The 22,756-nt window shown below is 46.6% G+C and overlaps 2 protein-coding genes across 6 annotated transcripts in view; one reads left to right on the plus strand and one right to left on the minus strand.

The window, feature by feature from the left end:
* Positions 1 to 22,756, minus strand: part of LOC116848197 (protein ABHD13) — a 183,002-nt gene that overhangs the window by 128,276 nt on the left and 31,970 nt on the right. The window lies entirely within an intron of this gene.
* The window catches only part of LOC116848194 (transcription factor Sp9-like), a 131,998-nt gene that overhangs the window by 32,582 nt on the left and 76,660 nt on the right, over positions 1 to 22,756 (plus strand). For all 5 annotated transcript variants that reach the window (XM_032824032.1, XM_032824037.1, XM_032824033.1 and 2 more), the window contains one exon: positions 10,014 to 10,119. In XM_032824032.1, the coding sequence (XP_032679923.1) occupies positions 10,090 to 10,119 (30 nt within the window). In that variant the 5' untranslated portion in view covers positions 10,014 to 10,089. The remainder of the gene's footprint in view (positions 1 to 10,013; positions 10,120 to 22,756) is intronic.

Here is a 22,756-nt window from a genome sequence, read left to right on the forward strand (position 1 = left end):
CTCTCTCTCTCTCTCTCTCTCTCTCTCTCTCTCTCTCTCTCTCTCTCTCTCTCTCTCTCTATCTCGGGGTGGTTACGCGCTCCCTTAATGCGCCTCGGGGGTTGGATCTGGCTTTTAATGCGATTCGGAAGCGATACCCGCGCGCTCTGCCTTCGTGAAAGAAGTCGTCGAGCGAGCGGAGTGAAAAACGCGTACGATGATCGATTTTAGGAACGAGGCGTTCGCGGCCGTTGCCGCAGCTGCGTCACTCGCGTTTTAATCGAGGAACCTCGATCGCATGCTCGGAAAAAGAGAGTTGTTACCTCGACTTTAATACACCGGCCGGAAAGGCGATACTATCGGCAATACGAGAAGCGCGCGCGCGCACGCTCTTCTCGATTGAGTCGTATTCATCGGCTCGATCACGATCTCCACCAGCAGCACCATCATCGAGGCCTCGCGGCGAAGGGGACAGTTCCTTTGTCGCACTCGAGCGGGCGGAATCGCCGCGTAGCCGACGGCTGGCCGAGTGCCGAGCTCGGCAATTAAGCAATTAAAACGTCGCGCGTCCTGTCCGTCGGCGACTCTTCGACGGAACAGAACCTCTATCTCTCCCTGTGCGCGATAACCGACGACTATCTCGATTCAGTCGGAAAATTAAGAATGATTCGAACAAGGTCCCCACCACTGTGGACTCGGCTCGACTATCTGTAGCATCGCGGCTTGCAGTATCCTGTAGCGTCTAATATATCTCGTCTAACATAATCCTCAGCGAGTCACGATACATTTTTGCGTCTTCTTTACTTTTTCACGGCGCACATCTTGATCTCGGTTTCAAATGATGAAGCAGCGAGTACGCTACGATACATCACGAAGGGCACATTATGGTTCGTGCTAATAGTTACTGTCTCAAGTGAGATAATACTCAGAATTAAATGCGATTTTCGCAGCTAAGTCGCGCGCGCGATTACAGACATACGATTCAGCCGAAAATTTTATTCTGAATTCAAATGTATCTTATATTGAGACAAGTTTCAAGAGACGACTATTAATACTATTAATACCGGGATTTCATTACACTCTAAACCCATAAGGCCCACACGGGCCTTAAAGTGCAATCTATCTAAATGCTTTAAAGCTTTCTTCTTTAAATAAAAAAAGGCAGGTCTTTCTTGCTACCAGTGGCATCTGTTGTTTCAGTTCAGTTCGATAAAAAAGAACTTCACAAGCGAAAAATAAATGCCGCTGAAAACCAGATTTTCCTACATTGTCAATGTCTAAAGGGGATGTCAATAATTGAGTATCTTACCCTAACAGAAGTATCGTTTCTCATCAACAAGTTTTCATCTAATTTCCATCCTGTTACACGACTGAGATTTGCTTTTCCGTGCAGAACGTTTTCAAGAGTCTAATGAATCTATTATCTACCCGTCCAATCTACCCTTTACCCAAAAAATTCGCGATGTCACAGGAGAGGACGTGATGGACGCGTCGCGTCGGATGTCGCTTGCTCAGAGCTGCCACGAGGATTCGTCCGCGCGAGGAATCGCGGAGGCTACGCGGCCTTAATTCCAGTAATCTTCGCGTCAGAGCCGCTTCCGATCGGCTCTGGCGCGATGTCGATGCACCGGGGATGATGTTGCTGCCGGGGTCCTATAGACGGAAGAGGCCGGGTCTCTCTAGCTCGGTAGGCGAGAGCGAGAGCACACCGAATAATAACACACGAGATCAAGAGAGAAAGAGAGAGAAAGGAGCGCGGCACGTTGGCCGTAAGACACCTAAGTAATACGGGACGAGGTGGGCGATGCGGGGCGTAGAACGGGCCCTCGGCGGGGCGGAGGAGGGATTCGATAATTACTACCGGGAGTCATGGAGGCGGCCCGCGGAATCCTCCTCCCGCAACGAGCGCAAACGCGCAATTATTCCCCATCGCCATCCGACGCCGGGATCTCCGATTCCGCGTGCCCTGCCCCACGCTGATACGGCGGCGGCTTACGTAGAGTACAGACACCGCACACATGTACGCACACGAACACCAGCATGAGGAGAGGATGCGCTCCCGGTGTTCGATCGTTATGCGCGCCCCCGATATTATCTCCCTCGCTCGGCCGCGGCGGAGGATTTCCCGCGCGTGCCGGCGCGTGAAAAACCAAGCGAGCCGTCGTGGCGCGCGCCGGAGCGCGGGGAAAGGTATCATCTCTCGTGTATCTTGAGCGACCATGTCTCTACGTTTCTGATTTTCTTTCGTTTTTCAATAGGGACCAAAGGGACGTAAGAGGGATGTTGATATGCTCCCTTAAAATTAGCCGATCAGATGACTATGATCCTAGCCGTTACTTGAGACGTATTTCTGATGAGAAGATTTCAATTTGGAGACCCACATTAATAATTGTTACCTGAAACTTGTCATATGTGGGATGACCTCAGGCTTTTATTCAGAATTAGGTTCAAATTTCTCAGTTGAATTATGATACACTTGTAAGCGTAAGCGTGATTCAACTGAAAGACTTTCGTCTAATTCTAGATTAAATCTGAATATCTCACTTGAAATGTGTTTCTAATAATGACTGTTAATACTAGTTTTAGAATTATATGTGAATTTTTCAGCTGAATCACGATTACAAATATAATGTCGCATATATTGTGTGATTTAAGTAAAAAAAAAAAAAACTAAATTTATAATTCTAACTCTAAATTTATATCTGAGCATCTCAGATGAGACAAGTTTCAAGGAATGATTATTCATACGGGCTTATGATCTCTTATGGTTGACACATTGACTGCTCAGCGATTTGGTTGCATCTTATGGTTTCTTCTGTGAGGAAACTAATGAAATTTTCATTGCACGATCATATAACAATGAAATTACTTTTGATTATCTTTTTTTCTCCAAAAAAGATCAAAGAAACTTCCAACAAAGGGATATCAAAGAAAGCTACGAGGGAATCTCCTGTCTCCGTAAATTTATCGTGTGCGATCGTTTTACAGTTAATTAAGATTCCCCGCGGACTTTGTCGAATATCCGGTTGTAACGAGTGTGAGAAGAATATGTATGTGTGTGTGAAACTCGCTGACAAGCGCGCGTTGGATCTCCTCCGCGCTGGATATGATGTATAACCGGCGCACGCGGCGATCGTACGCAACGTCGCGTCGGAATGTCGTGACACGGGATCGTAAAGAATGAACTCGTTCCATTACTTTAGCGAGATACACGCGCACACACACACACACACACACACACACACACACACACACACACACACACACACACAGTCTTGCCGCGCTCTTATTTCACAGGCCGTGCTTTCGTCTCCCGCACGCACCGCTTTTCTGTCGCTCCACCCTCGCCGCAGACTTATTTTTCGCGGCGACCTCGCGTATTTCTGGCGATGCAGAAGAAGAAGAAGAAGAGAGTGCGATCCTCTCTGTCTCCCGACCGACTTTCCGCCGCTTCGTTCTCGCTACACGTCATGGACGGATGAACGCGCTCGGTCGCGATGGGCGTGGTGGCTCGGCATCGGAGGGTTGCAACGCATCGAGCGTGCGTTTATTTACGCGCGCGCGCAGGTCGGGGTTGCAAGTGTAACCGGAGAAAGAGAGGAGGCCAATGAAAGCCGACCGCGTCCGTTGATGCGAATATTTAAACTATAGGAGACTAGCAATGCTTGACAGAGTATTTTGCACGCGCCCAACATCTAGCGGAATGAGTAAAACAGCAAATCAAAATTAATCAAAATATGTATTAAATAATTAAATAATTGTGATGGAATAATTAAATAACTGTGATGGAGTAACCTCTGCGGCTAATTTTTCAACAAGACATTCACTGAGAGAAAAAAATATTTTAAAATTAAAAGATATTTGTGGCAGTAACATATTCATTTATATTAACATATTGAGTTCTGCGTAATAAATAATCTCGAGTCATTATCAGATAAAATGAAAGGATTATATCAAGTCGTTAGAATTTTATGAAATTTTGTGAAACATTTGCCTCGTTTTGATCTGACATGTTCCATGATCCTTCGCATTGCATTGTCTCATAAAATTTCAGCTACATAAAAGCGGTCGTTTCATTGCACCTGAAACATCCGCAATTACTTATTACACAACCCAATACGTATCTTTTATTTTCTAAATACTTCTTCACTCGATGTATCCCACGTCCCGATCCGAGTGGTTCGCAAGCGACATCTCGCACGATGTTGTACCAGTCCGGTCGCAACGCTCGCCCGGAACTGACGAGTCCGATTAACGCCGGACAAGTCGGGTTAACCGAAAACCCCTTACGTAACTCTAGGCCGCCGCCGCGTCGGCATCAAGAATCGTTGTCGGACAAACATCTTGACGGGTCGTAAAGGCCCACGTTGTATCACACTGTGAGCCCACCTCCAGTTGGGTTGGGCGCGCGATCCGCGTGGTCGGCCGTGCGCATTGTACACGCGCTGGGACATCGATCATTGACGGTGCACCCACGGCGCACAGGTGTCGTAGCTCGCGCGCGCGACACGCCCGGTGTCTTTACAAATTTCGTCGCGTCTCCCACGTCGGGTGAGCTATCGCACTTGCACGATGCAAAGAAACGATCTGACACAATGCGAAAAGCGAGAACAAAAGAAGGGAGCAAGAGAGAAAACGCATAATAGATCGCAAAACGGCTTAGACACAGCGAAGCTCACCGAACTGTCAATCATTAAGAAGCATTAATGACAGACCCTTTTACGCAATAATAATATAATTAAGAACACTAAATAATCATAATAACAAACAAATAAATAAATCATAATAATAACAATTAATCTTACAACTCTGAACACCTACAAGTTACGTAAACCATAAACATGGATAAATTTTACACCGCGCGTTCATCTGTTTCCCAAGAAGTGATCGAAATTCAATACTTTTTTTTTAATTAGTCGATATAGAAAACATCGAGGAATATGAATCTATTGATATTTCTGCGATTCAACAAAGTTGAAAGAAGTTATAATGAAAAAACAACAGTTTTAAGAACGGTAATATTTGAAATGTTGATCTGCATAAATCTTGCTCTGTGTTCAGGGCAGGAGGGGGGTTCTATAAGTTAATAATGTAATTATTAGGCAAACCCGTCAACAATGACTCTCAATTTTGGCACTTTAGTGAGCTGCCAACTTTATTGTGTCTAAACCGTTTTGCAAGCCACTATACGACAATAATAATTCCCGACGGCCATCCTGCCCCGCTGCCTCGTGCCCGCACACGTAATCTCCTCAGGAGATAATTCATTCGAGTTCACCGACAATGTCTACCTGGCTGTCCGTGATAGCCGATCACCGGACACGTCGCCACCAATGAGAAAGAAAGAGAGAAGGAACGAGAAAGAGAGGAAGAGAGACAGTCGGACGCGGCCGATGACGTGACAGAACTGCGCGCGCGAGCGCGCGTGTTCTCGAAATTTAAGAGAGTGTCCGACCCCCGCGGCGTCCCACGACGTCGACCGCTTCACCGCGGCCGCGCGCGGTGTCAGTCGTAAGTAATGACAATACGATGACTGGCCTGGCCGCTAAACACCTGCATTCAGCCCGCCTTATCTCGCGGTTCCCGCTGTTAGGACAGGTTTGCGCTATCGTTATCCCCTTACACCGATAGTCCGCGCGTTTCCCGGCCGCTTTGGGTGGTCCCGCACGGCGCATCGACAACGGGACGCGACTCTTGACGCCTCTCGCGCCGCGTCCTTTTCCATCACCGCCAACGACCCGATCATGACTTCGCCTTTGACCGCGGACGTGTGCATCGCGCCGACGACGACGACGACGACGACGACGACGACGATCCGATGTGCCCGTTTCGCGTGTCATCTCCATGGACTTCCCTGTCGCTGTTCCTCTCGGGGTGCCGTCGTCGAACGACCTGGGTTACGATCGTGTAACTTTTTCCTAAGAGTTCAAACGTGAGGAGTGCAAAGTTCCACGTGAACCCAACGATCTCAGCGATCGTATAACTGCACAAATTATAGAAATGTGGGACTTAACATTTTTCCACGCGACATTCTCTGAATGTATAATTAGTGTATTCTTCACTAAATTGCTAGAATAATAAAAAACTAGTTCAATCATAAATAAGATAAGTCCCAATTATGGATCGAGTCTCATGTACACTAGTCTTACTTCCACTAGTTAAAATCAATGAAAAATAAGATAAAATAGAAGTATTTCCACTGGAAATCAATGAATAATCACTGATTATCAAAAATATTCCTATTATTGATTTACTTTAAGAGACTTTTCAAGGGAAAGCAACCCAAGGATGACGTTCGACTTTCACGGATGACGATAGTCGAAATCACGAATTCAAAATATGCGCTGTCGTGATCACTCTCGGGGTTAATAGGCAGACTTCCCAATGGTTGTTTCATGACGGGGTCGCGCGATGTGTCCGGCGAGAGACGAGAAGAGCGAGTACGTGGCGCGACTCAACTTTCAGAAGAAGGGCTCGTGAAATCGAGGAGGGTTGACGTAGCTTCCCGTCGGGCTCGTTGAATATTTATCGCCCGTTTGGCCGCTTGTTTGTACGCCGTTCTACCTCGCTCGAAATTTAAATACCGTGCCCTTCGCATAACACCGCCGCTCGTGCGTGCGTTTCCTTCTTTGCGCTTGCGTTCGTCCGCGTTAGCAAGCAAACGGCGATTCTTCTTTCTCGCCTCGCGATTTTATTTATAGAGAGGTGACGCGGCACGGCCTCGTTGCCTCCTCCGAAAAAAAGGAGAGCCACGAGAGAGAGAGAGAGAGAGAGAGAGAGAGAGAGAGATGAGCTTTTGCGCGCGAGTTCAAACGATCGCGTATTCGCAGAGTCATTGCGCTCGGCGATCTCTCTCTCTCTCTCTCTCTTTCTCTGTATCTTTTCTGGGTTGCTTCTATGTATAGAAGTCGAGCGTCCGGCCGCACGCGATGCACCTTTCGAACCAAGCCGCCTCCTCCTCCTCCACCCCAGTGGCCATTTCTCCTGCATCGCTTATTACGTATTTTAACGACACATCGTCTTTTTTCAATTTTTTCACTACTAAGCACGGCCGTATAATCCACCTGCGCAATACCCGCTCCGTGCGCGTCATCCAAACAGACAGATACGACAATCGATTGACCACTTCGTGGCGCGTAAGGGAGAATTTACATCTCGCTTTGATAGAAAAGCCGAAACTGTCAGCTACCAATTAACCACCTGCGCGAGTTCTGTTTGACTTCCATCCTTCCTGTTTTCTGCTCCTTTGCCAAGGTGCAAAGTCCACCCAAGACCCGCGAGCGTCGTCATAATTGCTGCGAAGGTGCACAGCCGAGTCCGTTCCGCGCCGATCCTTTCATTCATTCACTCCGTGATTGACATTAATTACCGGAATACAATCGACGTCTTATCTGATCCCGACCTGAGTCTATCTCTTCCACTCGATGGCAAGATACCATTCGAAGCGAGATGGCGTCGACCAGACAACGGGAGAAACGGGGAAAGACGCTTAAAGGAAAATCCCTCTCTGTGCGATCAACCACCAACAACGCCAGCCGGAGTGGCCGACCGCGAGACCTCGCCGAAGACTTGGAGGATCCGAGGGCGAAAAGTGAGAGAGGTAGAAGGAGAGAGACAGAGAAGGACATAGAAAAAGAAAGAGAGAGAAGTAGAGAGCGAGAGAGGGTACTTGCACACGCAACTGAGTTTCTTCTCCCGCGGCAAGGCGTGGTTGGTAGACGCGCGACGTCCATTTGTCTCGAGCGCCTCCCGCACCAGGAACGCCCTCGCATCCCACGGGCATCGATCACGTCTTCCTCTTACCGGGCGCATCGCGCTGCGCCGCGCCGCGCCTCTCTCTGTACACTTTACGCGCACACGCTCGCCTACACGCATACCCCAGCGCGGCGACCCGCGCCAGTCAGCCACCCTTCGTCGTCGTCGTCGTCGTCGTCGTCGTCGTCGTCGTCGGGGACGTCGGTCTCCGATGGCACCAGCCGGTGTTGCCAACTTTTCCGAATAGAATTCCGCCATGACGTCAACGAGATATTACAATATTTTAAGGGAGACGCTACGTACGCAAGCAGAGGGAAAAAAAACACCTGTTCACGTTCCAGCGACAATGCCGAGCCCTCCTCCGTATGACAGCACTCCGCGCGGAGTCGCTAATTTTAGCGCACACGTTGAGCCTCCGAGGACTATAAGGCGTGCTTTAAATCTCGTTCTGACTTGTGTCAGTAAATTGTTTCAATACTTCTTCCTTTCCGACGTTTAATAACTGGACGGCGTCAACGACGCAGAATAAGTCAAGAAAAATAACAATCATTGATTCTTCATTCATTGCAAGCACTGAGCGATAAATAAGACCTTTGTCGGGAAAAGTAGATCCTGCCCGGCCGAACATGAATTCTGAATTGATATTTATTCGAAAACTAATTTATTTTTAACGATTTGTTGACCAAATGGCAGTATCAACAACGTAGAATAAATCGATAAAAATTACTCATTAATTACTTATTAAATACTGAGATCCTATTTATCGAATCTACATGGAAAAAAAGGTTTGGTTGAATTAACCAAATATGTGGTCGAATATGAACGATCCAGAAATTCCGATTGAAGTAACTCGAATTCTGTTTAAGTCAACCAAACATCTTGTTAACTTAAACAGAAATCGGGTTACTTCAATCAGAATTTCTGGATTGTTCATATTTGACCAGATATTTGGTTAATTCAACCAAATCTTTTTTTCCGTGTACAAAATGATAAGTAAGAAATCTAAGAGTTGTCTGCATCTGGCCAGGCATGGGCTCTGGTTACGAATGACGGTATCAGTACGACGGTATTATCTCGAAAGCTAGGTCGTTTTTCAAGATTAGCTGTCTCGAATGACAACGTAGATAAACACGGATTGATATGAATGATACGAAATATGATTTCGTCGAGTCTTTATTCATCGAGATCATTAAATAAGCTCCATTTGTCGGAAAAAGTGCGGTCGCCTGGTTCCGGACGAACCAGGCCCTCGCTTACGAGTGGGCATTAGTTCGAGAACCATCTTCGCATTAGATACTCGCGCAACTCCACCCACCGGACCGCTTAACGTCGCTTTGTTCTACTCGCGATTGAACCGAGTGTGCGAGCTTTCCCCGGGCTCTCTTCACCGAAGCCTCTCTTTCTCTCTTTCTCTTCCTCTTAAACAAAAATCCAGTTTCCTTAGACGTAATAAAGTTATTCCCGTAATAATACGTGCGCCTCGCCTCTCCTCTTCCCCCCCCCCCCCCCTCTCTCTCTCTCTCTCTCTCTTTCCGAAGACGTGTAGAAAGTCACGGGGGTTTGTGCGACGCGATTAAAAAATTTAACAGCGCGCCGTTCCGCTCGATCGAGATCTCACGATCGGGCGGAACGACGAGCCATTAAGCGAAATTTTTACGTCCTCGTGACTCGCAGAGCTAACGAGCAAACGAGCGTTCGCGAGGAGAATCTGCGAGATTCTCATAATGAGATAATGCAATACATAGTCCGTTGATCGTGAAAGGACACCCCCGCTTGACGACTTCGTTCATGAGAGATTGAACTTCTTTACTCTCAAATTTTCTGGAATGGAATCTCACTAAAAACGAGTGGTAGTGCCTTCATTCTAAACGATCGTGAAAATTGGTAAACTAAAATCTGATGATTTTTAATATCATCATTTTATTTCATAATATTAAAAATCCTGTTAATTTCTTAGCGCAATATTCAAAAATTTCCAAAAAATTTCTAACCACGTTGATAACACTAATTTGTCTTTGGATATTTCGTTATAAGATCAGCATCAGTTCTTATATTAAGCAGTTTTTCTCTAATTTCCTTTCTTAAAATACAATTAATTATATTTGAGTGACTCCGCTGTCACTCGATTTTTGTGAATAATATATTTCCCTCGAGGAAATTCAGAAAATCTCTTACGAGCGACAGACATATAGTCGAGTTGACTCGAGATCGCCGCGATATATTAATTGTCTCTGATGACCGATTACTCGAGACTTGTCCCCTTTGTTATTCTGTTGCAGCCGGTAAGTGTGCGCCGATGAGCAGCTCCTCCGCCGAGGCGGACATCGATTGCGGAAACGAACGTTGATCGCGAGGATGGCTGACGCGTACGGCAACTTCCAGCAAGTAAGCGATACACTATTCTATGGCTACGTTAACACGCGGGCACGCGCATTACACTGTGAGAAATTCGAGGGAAAAACCGCCCCTCGCTGAGACGTCTCGCTCGCTCGCTCGCTCGCGGCGGACTGATAGCGCGCTGATGCGCCGGTTGTGCGGAAATCCGGCGCGGTAATTGCAGTTCGGTGTACGTGTTTCCCGATCTCTAGCAATCGACCAACCCGTATCGGACTGGGTATCGGGCACAGAGGTTTGCGAATTGGAGAGATTACAATTCGACGAATCGACCGATTTCGATCTCAGCTCGCGAGCGCAAATTTCTTTCCGAATATTAAAACGTCACGTTCATTCAACGCTCTCACTAGAACTCCAGGTGTGTTACTTCCATAAATAATATTAAATTATAATTTAGACATAATTTCTCTTAAAAACGCGTTAAATTATTTAACTACAAGCCGCAAAAAACGTATAAGAATTAAATTACACGTTGTGAGGTTAAAAAGATAATATATACTTGGATTTTCTCTCTCTAACTTATTCTACTAATTTCCATTGACAATTTTTCTTTTCTCCCCATTACTCTTGTCAGCCTGTTTCTTCGGTGATTGAATATCAGAGAGGCCATCTAACGCTGTTTCATTAAAAAAGTGCACGTTAATGCGGTAACGCGAGAGATTCGCAGCAGTCATCATACGTAACACGCATGTTTCCCTCTGCGGAGTTCGCGATCGACTGCGGAGTTCGCGAATGGAAGAATGGTCGACGCTTATCTCAGTCCCTTAATTTTTGGTAAGTGGGTGGCGGTAATTAACGGGTGCGCGGTAACGCATGCCTACACACGCAAAACGTACGCGTCAGTGTCTTCTTCGCTCTTTCTCTTTCTCCACCCTCTCTCTCTCCCTCTCTATCTTTCTCTCTGTCCGTCTGCTCGTTGCACACGCGCGCGAAATGCATACCGGTAACGCGCGAGGCGAGGTGTTGCATATGCATGCGTCGATCGATATGAATGCATCGTTGCATGCTAAACGGCTGCGAGCGTATCTGATGCCGTATTCCTTTCGGATGCCGCGAGAGAGGCATCCGCGCGAGCCTGCGTCTACGACCGCGGCGGCGATGCGGAAACTCATCGTGTGAATCTCTGATTATCATCTGTCTGTCTGGCCCGCCGCCACTGCTTATTTATTAAATTATAATTTATTATAATTATTTATTTATTTATTAAACCTTTCTCGTCGTGCAACGCGCCGCGCATCGCATGGCCTCGCCCTCGTTGCCGAATCTTCGAATCGCGAGTGGAAAATTTCATTTCTAATTTTCACTCTCTAATCTTTTCAATTTCTCAGAATTGAAAAAATTTTTAAGTTGGCGATCAACGATATAGTGGATGTCATCGAATTGAAACGATACGATTCGAAAGAGAGTTACTCGCAATTTAAGAGTGAAAACTCTAATTTTTAATTTGTAAGTTTTTAGATTTCCAATTTTCAATTAATGATTTTTTCTATCTTAAATTTCTGATATATTGTTCAATTTAAAATTTCTAATTTCTCATTCTAAAACTCAAAAAGTTAGAGGGTAGCGAGATCAAGAATATCACCAAGCTGATGATACAGCCCGAAAGGGAATGATTCCATGTGAAAGAATAAGTCTAAGAGGAAAAGCACCTTTCTGTTTTACGTAGGGCTTTGTTTATATCGACGATAATCGACATCTCTGGCGTGAGACGCGTCTGCCGGACGGGGCTTTTGGAAGCTGGGCGGTTCTCTAGCGGTTCTACCGGCGCGAAGGACGATTTTATCTCCGAGGTTTTGGGGGTTCCCTCCGCGCGTGGGAGGATAAAGTTCTTTCTCGCCTATTTTCTTTCTTTCGCGCTTTCGTTCTTTTTCTAAAGCGAAGGGCCCACCGCACTCGGAGCAGGTATCCGCGGCGGGCTTGCTGCGTCGAAACTCGACGAGACTCGATGGGTAACCGGTGCGTGAGATGATCGCGTTTACTCCTCTCTCGGTTAACGATTTACGATCGCGCGATTTAGACGTTAACGCGATCATACACGAAGGAATTTCGCTACGCGCAAGGATCGTCGTCGGCGATGGACGTATCGGCGCGATCGATAATTGAGACGCTAGGCCGATTCCACTCTCCTGCTCTCGCCCTCTTTTATCCAAAGAGTATCTTGTACAATTATAGAAGGCATGCTACTATACGGGTGAGGCTATCTGTCCGGAGGATCGATACCTAATTAGGTCGACCCTCGCGAGGATACAACGGCAACCGTGTATCCCGAGGTATCGCGCCTAATTATCGCAGAAATTGACCGGCTCTATTGACACATACAAAGATACCGTTTCTCTCTCCCTCTCTCTTCCTGCAGTCGGGTTCATTCCGTCCGGCCTCGAGAGGGTTGCTCAGGAAAGCGCATCGCGTTGAGTAAACGTTATCTGCTCGAATCGCAGAATATCATGATTAAATATTTTATATGCATCCAGATCATATAAAATATCATATCATTCATTAAGAAAATGTGTTGAGAAATATTTTCTATTTCCCTACAGATACTTTCATGAACTATTTACGTAAAATATCGAGTTATTCGTCAAGGAAATTTATTAAAATTGATTACAAAATATTTCAATAGAGTGATGATTTTTTTATTCATCCATCACATAAAATATTAAATCACGCGTTAAGGGAACTTGGCAAAATTTACCTAAAAATATATCTCTCCTATTTCTCGGGTTTTCTGCACCAAGTGCAGAAAATGTTGAATCGCTTTTTAAAAGAAATATATAGAGATATCTTGAAAAACATTTTCCATTTTCTCGTATATACTCCGCACACCAAAAGTGAAATCAATGCATCCCCTTCGCGACTTCTCTCAAGCTCGCCCGAGCATTCTCAGAGCGTCCCCAGGACGCAAGAGTAGTTTTTTAATTGTTGCGCGGCTTTCCTGTGCCGCTTTTAATAACACCTCGGCGAGTCGCCTATTACGACGAATGCAAGACTACCTCGTTTCAGCCCGAAGGGGCCAAATCTCTCTTCGGAGCCGACTGAGGCTCGCTCGATTCTTCAAGTGACGAGGGTACTCGGTCATATATCTCCCTCGTAGGTCCGCGAAAGTTTCGACGTTTGCACGGCCCACGAAATTACACGTTGCGCGAGAGAAGCTCAGGCCGCGGTGATGCTTTTCGTCATTACGAATCTGCGTGTCCCGACGTTTCGATCGCGCGATCCACAATGACAGCGTCGAGCATGCACATGCACGCGTTTAAAATACAATTATTCCGACCAGATTATGTAATTTGTCAAAGGGATCGACGTACCTCATCGTCGCGCGATACACCGGATACCTCATCACGCGTCCGCTCCTTCGCCACGGTTGTCTCGCACATATTATGACGAAGACGACGATCGAGTCGATCGAAAATCGTAAACGAGATTAATGGACAATAGACGGTGCTCCCCCTTTCTCCCAGCTTATTTACATACCTCATTTCTTTCGTATCAGCTCGCTCGCTCTCTCGCTCGCTCTCTCGTTCCCCTCGTATTATCAATCATCGCGTTAGCGTTCTCGCGAGAGGACCTTAAAAGCCACGAGTTCAAGGAGGACGGGCCTCGCTCAGGAGAGCGTTATCGTGGCTGGCTTGTCGCGCTAACGACTGGTAATATTCCCCGCGACTCCGGGACTCGCGTATCCCACACCGTCATCTTTACATCTCGCGCATTTCCATACAAGAGTAGGGCCATTTGAATATCCCCCCGTCGCCTCCGCCCCGCACGACATCCCGCGACCGTCTCTCCTCTTTCTCTCTCTCTCTCTCTCTCTCTCTCTCCTCTTTCTCTCTCTCTCTCGCTCTCTTCCCTCGGAACCAGACAGCGCGTATTCGCTCCGGCGAATTACATAGCCGACGTCGAAGCGTGGCGATCTGATATCGACCTCGACCGACGTAACGGGGTAAAGGCGCGGGGGAGGCGGCCAGGGTGATGACTGGCGAAAACGTATTAAAATCCTCCGCGACGGAATGATCGGTCCTTCCGCCCGTCCATCCATCCGACTCTGTCCATCGCGATTACGCGAACGCCATGATGATATCCGCGAGTGGAGTTTCCTCGAGATGAAAAGCGACCGGTCAATCGAATTACCGTTTTAACACGGAAGAGGTTTCGCGTTTACATGTTTGTTGGTGTATTGAGAGAAAAGGTATCCAAGAAGTAAAAATAATACAATAAAATGAAAAGAAACAAAAGAATATTCAAAATGGGCGTTATAATAATATTCAAACTAATTTTCTCGATAATTGTCGCTATTCCCACATCGAGAAAAACATTTTCTAAATAAGAAGATATTTTCTTAAAACCTTCATTTTTAATTAAAAAAACCGTTTACTCTATTTAAACAAAAAAATGTAGATTTAAGTAAACATATTATGAGCGCCCACCGAATATTTTTAATTTTTTAGATTTTTCTTATCTCGAGCGTCAGTTGCGCTGATTTCTCACGCAACGATTTCTACGAGTAACGGAGGAAAAGGCGACGAGCGCGAATAAAAATGTCGGATTCAACAGTCTCCCCTTTCGTAATCGATTCCGGTGCAGCGCGTTCCTCGCTCGCCTGCCGTTAAATCCCGGACATCTCGCCACGCTCTCTCGTTCTCTCTTTCTCCCTTCATCTCCCCTCTATCTGTGCGTTTCTTCTACTGCGGCGCGAGATGGACCGGTCGAGATAACGCCGCGAGCCCGGTAACCGCAGTAATTGTCGGTGATTAGAGGAGTCATAATTACCGGTCCACGTATATAACGTTACCGCGTCCATTCATCCCACCGGTCCCCGTGCCTCGTCGGCTCACCTCTTCCTCCTCCTCCTCCTCCTCCTCTCTCTCCCCCTGCTCCTCTTCTATTCTGCCGCGGATAGTCCCGGTGCGACCTCTACGCCACGCGGATACATCAATTCTTACAGCCCTCTCGCTCCCTTCGTCCTCTTTTCAACGCGATATTTTGACGAGAATCATAGATCAAGTAACAGACACGTTACTCGTCGGTCTCAAAATACTCTAAACTACTCGAGCCTTCACAGCCGCAAATCCGATCTCGACTTCCACTCCTTTGATGTCCCGATCGCGTGTCTCCTAATGATAATCTGAATTCGCACGAGCGCGTGTCGAGCAGCTCCCCTTCAACGTCGTTTCTCTGGGTCCTGATTATAAAACCACAACACAATACACCCTAATGAGCTCTCCTTCTATCTCTCATGTCGCACGAGTTTCTGCCCTTCGATGTATAACGAATCAGTGAGTTATTTTTATTAGCCTCCTTTCGAGAGCTTAGCTGCGGATCGGCTACGATTGTGGACGTCAATGTCGATGTCGACGACAAACGTGCCCGCGCGTCGATGTCGCCGCTGATGACAGACCGAAGGCAATAATTATTACAGAGCGCGAATCGCAATTACAGGGTAGACGCCGGTCGGCGAGAACGAGGACTCGTCATCGTCATCGTTATCGTCGTCGTCGTTGCGGCATTCAGTACACGACGTCGTGGAGCGTCGATGCATCCGACGAACATCACGAATGAAACGTGCAACACCCACATACCCTGCAAAAGCGACGCATTTATATCCCGGCGATCGCTACACGTGATATCGATCTTCGCGTATATCGATATGTACGACTCCTCATTCTCTCTCTCTCTCTCTCTCTCTCTCTCTCTCTCTCTGCCGTTACACGAAACGTTCGCTCGCAAACCGTGGAACCCCGCGAAACAAGCGTGAAATCCGAAACTCGGCTCTCCGAGAGAGCGGCAGTCGCAGGTTATTCCTGTATTCGTGTAACGTAACGATCGCAAGTATCGATATTGTGATTGAATGATGGTGAATTCACGCGGCACTACGCACTCTACATTATTCAAATTCGCTCAGTTAGGAGAGCCTATGAAAGTCATGCTGATTACTTTTTGTGTTAATAAATTATCAAAGGCTAAAGGCTCTTGAATTTATAATGAAAATTCAATACAGTCAAAGGTCTATGAGAGTCAAGCGCTAAATGTTACGTATTTATGTAAGTTAACAAATTAACTATTGATTATCAATCTGATATTCTATTGATAATTTTACTGTAAGAGGCTAGTTATCAAAGAAGGCGTGCTTATATGACCAGCACTGTTATTACTAAGATATTTCATTGCGTGCATATTAAAGTGATTGTCAGATAATCGCAGTAACTGATACGAACTAAAAGACTAATTGTCTTGCTGTCATTGTTAAAATTTCATTATTACAGGTAAGATGTACTCATTGTGAGAATAGAAATTAATTAGACGATAGGTGTGCGCATCGCTCTTTCACTGCTCATTTGAAACATTCAAGTATCGTGATTGATTGAAGCACGGTGTGACTAGCCCCCTGACAATTAGCTCCATAATGAAATTTATCAATCAGTAAAATATCAGATTGATAATCTGATATAAATTGTCAATGATATAGCAGTTAATTTATTAGCGCAAATACTAACTAGAGTTCAACTCTCGCAGGCCCCTGACTGTGCTGAATTTCCATCGTAAGTCCAAGAGTCTTTAGTTTCACTCAATTAACATGACGCGACGTTTCTAACCGCGACATCGTTTCGCATCGCTCATCGCATGTGCATCCGTCATTATCCCGTCAAGCGAGGCTCTGGAGAATATTTCGTTCCATGCAAAATTTTCTGCCTATTCGTTACGTCGTGTTGAAGGAAATTACATTTTCGCGGACTAACAACACGAGATCCACCGGTCGATAGTCGCTAATGGACATCTCCCTCTGTCGTCGTGCCGTTGTATCGGCAATATCATCGAGCGCGTCGCGAGACCACGACAACGTTGTGTCTTTGGAACAACGTCGCGGATCAATGATTATGTCAGGCGCGACGATGCGCGGCGTGTACACGAGTTTCGTCGATTCATTTTGACAGTTAACAACGCGCGTCGTAAACGTACGCGAGGCAATTACGCGTCAATACTTGTTGTGTGCGCGCGCGGCGGCCAATTTGCCGCAATTTTATAATAAGCACCGGTGAGATGAGCAACCCGATAACAAGGCTGCGCGCGCGCGCGCGTCTACTTTATAGCATTATAATTAGGGTGATATTCGCCGAGCATAAAATTCCGTCTACACGATGCCGACGCGCTGATACCCGCCGACTAACGCTGCGCTCTAATTTCTGGTGCTGCATATGGATCGCGCACGTGTGTAAAGTCACGTTATTACGACCTCCTCCTCATGAGGACAAACGTCTCGTTGGAACTCGCGAGTGTACTTTGCGACGCTATCGATGGCCGTTTCTTGTCGTTTGCCAGCTCAAGTTTATGCGGCATAAAAATCTATCGTTAAACTAACTTTGCCATCTCAGCACAAGAAAATAATGACATTCTCTGCGTCATCCTCTTCTAATTCAATCGTGATATTAAATCGATGCAAACAATTCATCATCGTTCTATTACGCTTTATAAAATTTGTGCTACAATAATTTAAATTAAGTGTTACGATAATTTAAATAATATTACTTTAATTCAAGTAGAATTTGTGAAAAAAGTTTCCAATTTCTATGTTGAAAAGAAAATGGAGAAATATTCGTAATAAAAACAAACTTAAAAAAATCTTTTAACAACAAAAATAATTAAAAAATTGTATCTGGATGATTTTCTTTTCAATTTTAATCGACAAACAAGACAAGCTTTTCACATTTCGATGTAATTTATTCATGATTGATATAATTCTGTCTAATATAATTCTTCACGATCCTATAATTACACGATTAATTTTGTTAACAATTTTTTTCCAATTAAAGAATCGGTATTTCCTCTTAATATGAAGAAAGCCAAAGTTCGATGTGTGTGCTCTCTTAGCGTCGTATGCGACACGTCGGGTCGTCTACCGGACTCGGCGCGGAGTCCCGCTGGGGTTACTTCCCAATCTGGTGTCGAGCGTGTAAGCGCGACGTAAGCTCTACCCGGGCCGGCGGACACGCCCGCTAATTGTATGAATTATGTATGCGTCTTCGAGAGAGACTCTTGCCAACACGCGCCGGGAGGATCAGCGCGGCGCGGCGTAGCGCGCGATGTCGATACCAGTTTCTTCTCCGCATGAACGTCACTCATCGCTCCGGGAGGAAACCGTCCCGTTCGCAGGGACGACGACGACGACGACGACGACGACGACGACGTGAGCCCCCGATCAGGGAGAAACGGATAAAATCCGGGAAGATGGGGCGAAACGGCGAGGGAAAAGCGCGTTTTACGAGGTAGTGCTTCCGCCGGGCGTCCAACGTTATTGAGATTAACAGGCGGCCGTTTCGCCCGAGATGGGACTTGGATGGGATCGCAGTCGAGGAAGTCGGCGGTCCGTCACCCGGAAAACAGACCGACAAGGAGAAGAGCGAGACGCGCGTTCCCCCGAATTATATGTACGGCCGTGTCGCTTACGGAAACACTGCGACGATTGCGCGCGCGTATCAAGCTGTGTGTCGGAAAGAGAGAAGATTGACATTTTCTTTTCACAATTTCAATATTAGGATTTCCCGGGCAAATAATTGTTACGATCTATATTGAGAGAAAAATGTTTGGTACTCGCGACTGTAACTGCGTAATTAAATAATTACACACTGTGAAAAAAAATATTTACAAAATAAAAAATACTTATTTGGTTGGTACTAATAATATTCATTTAAGTATACGTTTTTTTATTCAATAGAATAAATAATTGCTTTTTTCAATGGAAAGTTAAAGTTTTTAAGAAAATGTATATTTTCCTGTTTGAAAAATATTGTTAATGCCAAAGTATGTACATTAGTGTAAGTATATGTTTTATTATAGCCGAATTAATATTTTTTTATACCTTAGATATTTTTTCTCTTTTTTCTATAACTGCAATTAAATTATTTTTTTGGTCAAAAAAGAATTCCAAAAAGAATACTTGGCGATTCCTTTTCCACGGTTTCTCTCACAATAAACAGAACGCAACATGCTTCTAATACCAAACGACCGATCGTCTCACCTTGTCATTGTGGCGCGCGTTCTTCGCGAAAAAGCGCGACGGGCATTCTCCTCCACTCCTCTTCAAAGGTGGCGAGGTGTAATTATCAATTTGACGTTATTAGACGGTCGCCGTTGGCTCGTGATAATTTCCAGCGACTCGACGAGAAGGAGGCCCCTCTCGCCGCTAAACAGGCACGTATCCCGTAAACGGTATTCTTCGCGCTTGGACGTCGCGCTCGCCCACCTTGCTCGGCGCGGCAGGTGTAGCGTGATCCCCGATCACGTTACACGCTTAGCGGATATTCCGCCGCGATTATCGAGATGACAAATAAAGGATTCGGCGGAGGGGGCGCGCGCGATAATTCATCGGCCATCGATCGATCGACCGATCGATCGGCAACGTACATCGCACGCGCGGCCTCCGCGCGAAGGTGAGAGGAGAGGAAACCGACGAGACGGCAGAGGGAACGCGACCGCGTTATAACGAGCGTGATTATGGAACTCGTCGAACGGCCGTCGAGCTTCCACGGCGGAGCGTTATCGTTTCCCCGTGTCCGTGGCCGCGCAACTGAGAGACCAGTCGAAGAACCGATAATAATGCTGGCGATCAAACAGGATCAACTTGTTACGGTACTCGCGAATTCCCCCTCTCCCTCGATCGACAATTCTTCCTTCCTCCTCCTCTATTCTTTCAGATAGCCGTTTCTCAGAAAACGGTGTGAAATATGCGCGTGTGTCGTGCATTTGCTTACGTAATGGCCGCACACGCGAATGAGGGATTACGAGCAAGCTTGGTGAAATTTACAAATCGCGTTTACGCAAACAATAATGCACTGTTAGTATGCGGGCGAAAGGAACGCGCGAATCGCGTTTGATGAAATTTTGCGATCACGAGAGGCTGAATTAACGAGTTGGATAATATTGTCGGAATCGTTGCTCGCTTAATCTCGAGGCTGGCGAGAATCTGAGGGGATGATTATTCGAGGAAAATTCCGCGCACTTGATGAATGCGCAGTGGAAAGGATCGATCGCGCTTCTCCCGACACCTTCAATGAAACTCTGAATAAACGCGAGCGCAAGTTTTTGCGACGTTCGCCCACATTTGCACTCCGCGTGAGTTTCCCTTTCCACATGTAACTTGGCAATTACTGCGTGCGTTCGCGCGCTACAACATAATGACGAGCTTCGCCCCGGACAGCCGCTATTGGGCCGCGAGTAAATACCGTAATAATACGACTAATGGCGCGTTATGAATTACAAACCGGATAATGAATAAAGTGTACATACGTGGCGTTCCGCGCTCGCATCTTGACCTGCCTGCCTTTTTACCGTATCGCACACACGCGTTTGGACGCGTACCTGTTGCCGTTACCGTCGCCACACGGAGAAATCCGTCGAACGGGCAGCGAGAGAAAGAGGAAGAAGAGGAAGAAGAGCAGAAACAAGAAGGATGAAGGAGAAGGAAAGTAAGGTGCACGCGAACACGCGAGAAAAGTTTCATCGAATCGTTATCGCGAGGAAGAAAGAGAAAAACGAAGAAGAAAAGGGAGGAGGAGGAGAGACGTCGCGAAAGCGACCGTCCGGTATTCTGCGGCCGCTCGGCCGACCGCGTTCACCGGACGGGGGATATATAATCGTGCGCAATTTCTTGCCTCTTTGCTTTGGAGCGGTTTCACACCTTCGTCGTCCTCTCTCACCCCCGTCGTCCGGCCCCTCTCTCCCTCCCGGCCCCCCGGCCGTCGCGTCGCGGCCGCAATCCTCATCGAGCCGTGGCTCTCTCCGAGGTAAAAGGTTAACTTGATAACCACGCGGTAACCGCGGACCTAACCGCCGGCGCGGCGGACCCTCCGGCGGGAACGCGCGCTCCCCGCGATGTAGCCCGCGGAGACGATCCCCGTGTGTTGCTGGTGTATGAGTGTTGCGCGTCCGGCCGCAAGTTGCGCGCCAACACGTACCACCAACTACCGTAAGAACCCCCCATCGTACAAGCCGCGTGCGCGTCTCTTCTCCTTACGCTACTTAGACGTAATCGCGATATTGCGGTCGAGACGCGTAGGTACCTTCTTCTTCTTCTTCTTCTTCTCGCCGCGAGTCCCGCAAATTTGTCGGTAATTCTGGGTCACGCTCATGCGTTCGATCTGATAGACGCGCCGGGGCGTTTACGGCCGCGTGCGCGAAGCTGCGAACGCCGCGTAACGAAACGTCCTCCTCGTCGTCGTCGTCGTCGTCGTCGTCGTCGTCATCGAGAAAACCCATATTGATTACCGGCTTCGCGATCTTGTCTGTCGATACCGTTTTGGCGTATTCATTACAAGATGCTTCATACAAGATGCTTCACAAGAATGTCAACACTTATGAAAATTCGCTTAAAAAAATTGAGAAAAAAATTAAAATTCTTAATATAAATGTTAACATTCTCTATTTAACATTCTCTTCTTAAGCGCTCTGTATTTCATGCTGCCCCAATAAGAAACCTCCCGATTCCCGATGAAAACTTCTTTCATATACGACATATGTAAGTTTTATGTTCAGATATATTAAGCTTCAATGAAGTTTTAAATACTTATCATGAAAGTACAGCGATAGAACATAAACTTTGCAAAAAAGAAGTCAGTATTTTGTCGATAGTCTTTAAATACGGCATTCCCCGTTTAAAGTTTCACCAAAGTTTTGTAAAAACATTCCAATAATTTCCAAACACGGAAAAAAATTATTTGCTGCAGCAGCGAACTAATTTGCTACATATGGACAGTTAAATATAATTCGCTGTGTTTTCTACTTTTTCTTCGCTACAGGAACCTATTTTCTTACCGTGATAACAAGAAAATCTGCTCCTACAGCAAGAAAAGTGGCCAACGTAGCAAATTGGCTACAGATGAACAACTAAACATACTTTACTGTTCTAGCTACTTTTTTTTGTTGCAGGAGCAGATTTTCTTGTTATCATAGCAAGGAAATTGGCTTCTGCAGCAAAGAAAAAGTGGCTAATACAGCAAGTTATGATTAGTTATCCATATGTAGCAGATCTTTTTTTCCGTGAAGGAGACACACAGCGAAGTAATGTGCAAGTTCCTGCAAAGAAACGTTGAAATTTGCGGCATTCGCGAAAAGAGCCACGTGACCGACTGATCAATGCTATTCAGTGTCCATTACGACGCCGCGAGTTGGAGCCTTCTTCGCGAGTCTCTCCGCCGCAAGAACGATTGTACGTGGGTACGCGCACGCGGTAATCAATTAATTCGCCGCGCCGCGGGTACGCGTACAACTCCCTGCCTCCCCTCGTCCTTATCCCTGCGCTCGTCGTCCTCCACCTCCACCTTCTCCTCCTCCTCTTCCTTCGTCTCCGCATCGTCCGCTTCATCGTCCACGACGACGATCCGCGTTCACCTCGTGGGCGTATACACTCTCTCGCGCACACGTACGTGCACTACGAGGATATTAGTCGAGATTGAGTCCGGGGAAGCGAGCCTCGCGTGGATCCATTAGCTTTTATACGCGTATAGAGAGAGAGTGCCCCGACTACGTACGCAGATACCACGCCGAGATAACGACGGCATAGCGTATCTTCTCTCGATTGGGGAAGCAGAAAGAGAGAGAGAGAGAGAGAGAGAGAGAGAGAGAGAGAGAGAGAGAGAGAGAG

The sequence above is a fragment of the Odontomachus brunneus genome, unplaced genomic scaffold (genome assembly GCF_010583005.1).
Source record: "Odontomachus brunneus isolate Ranch 3 - 2012 unplaced genomic scaffold, Obru_v1 Obru_scaffold_091, whole genome shotgun sequence".
NCBI lineage: Eukaryota > Metazoa > Arthropoda > Insecta > Hymenoptera > Formicidae > Odontomachus > Odontomachus brunneus.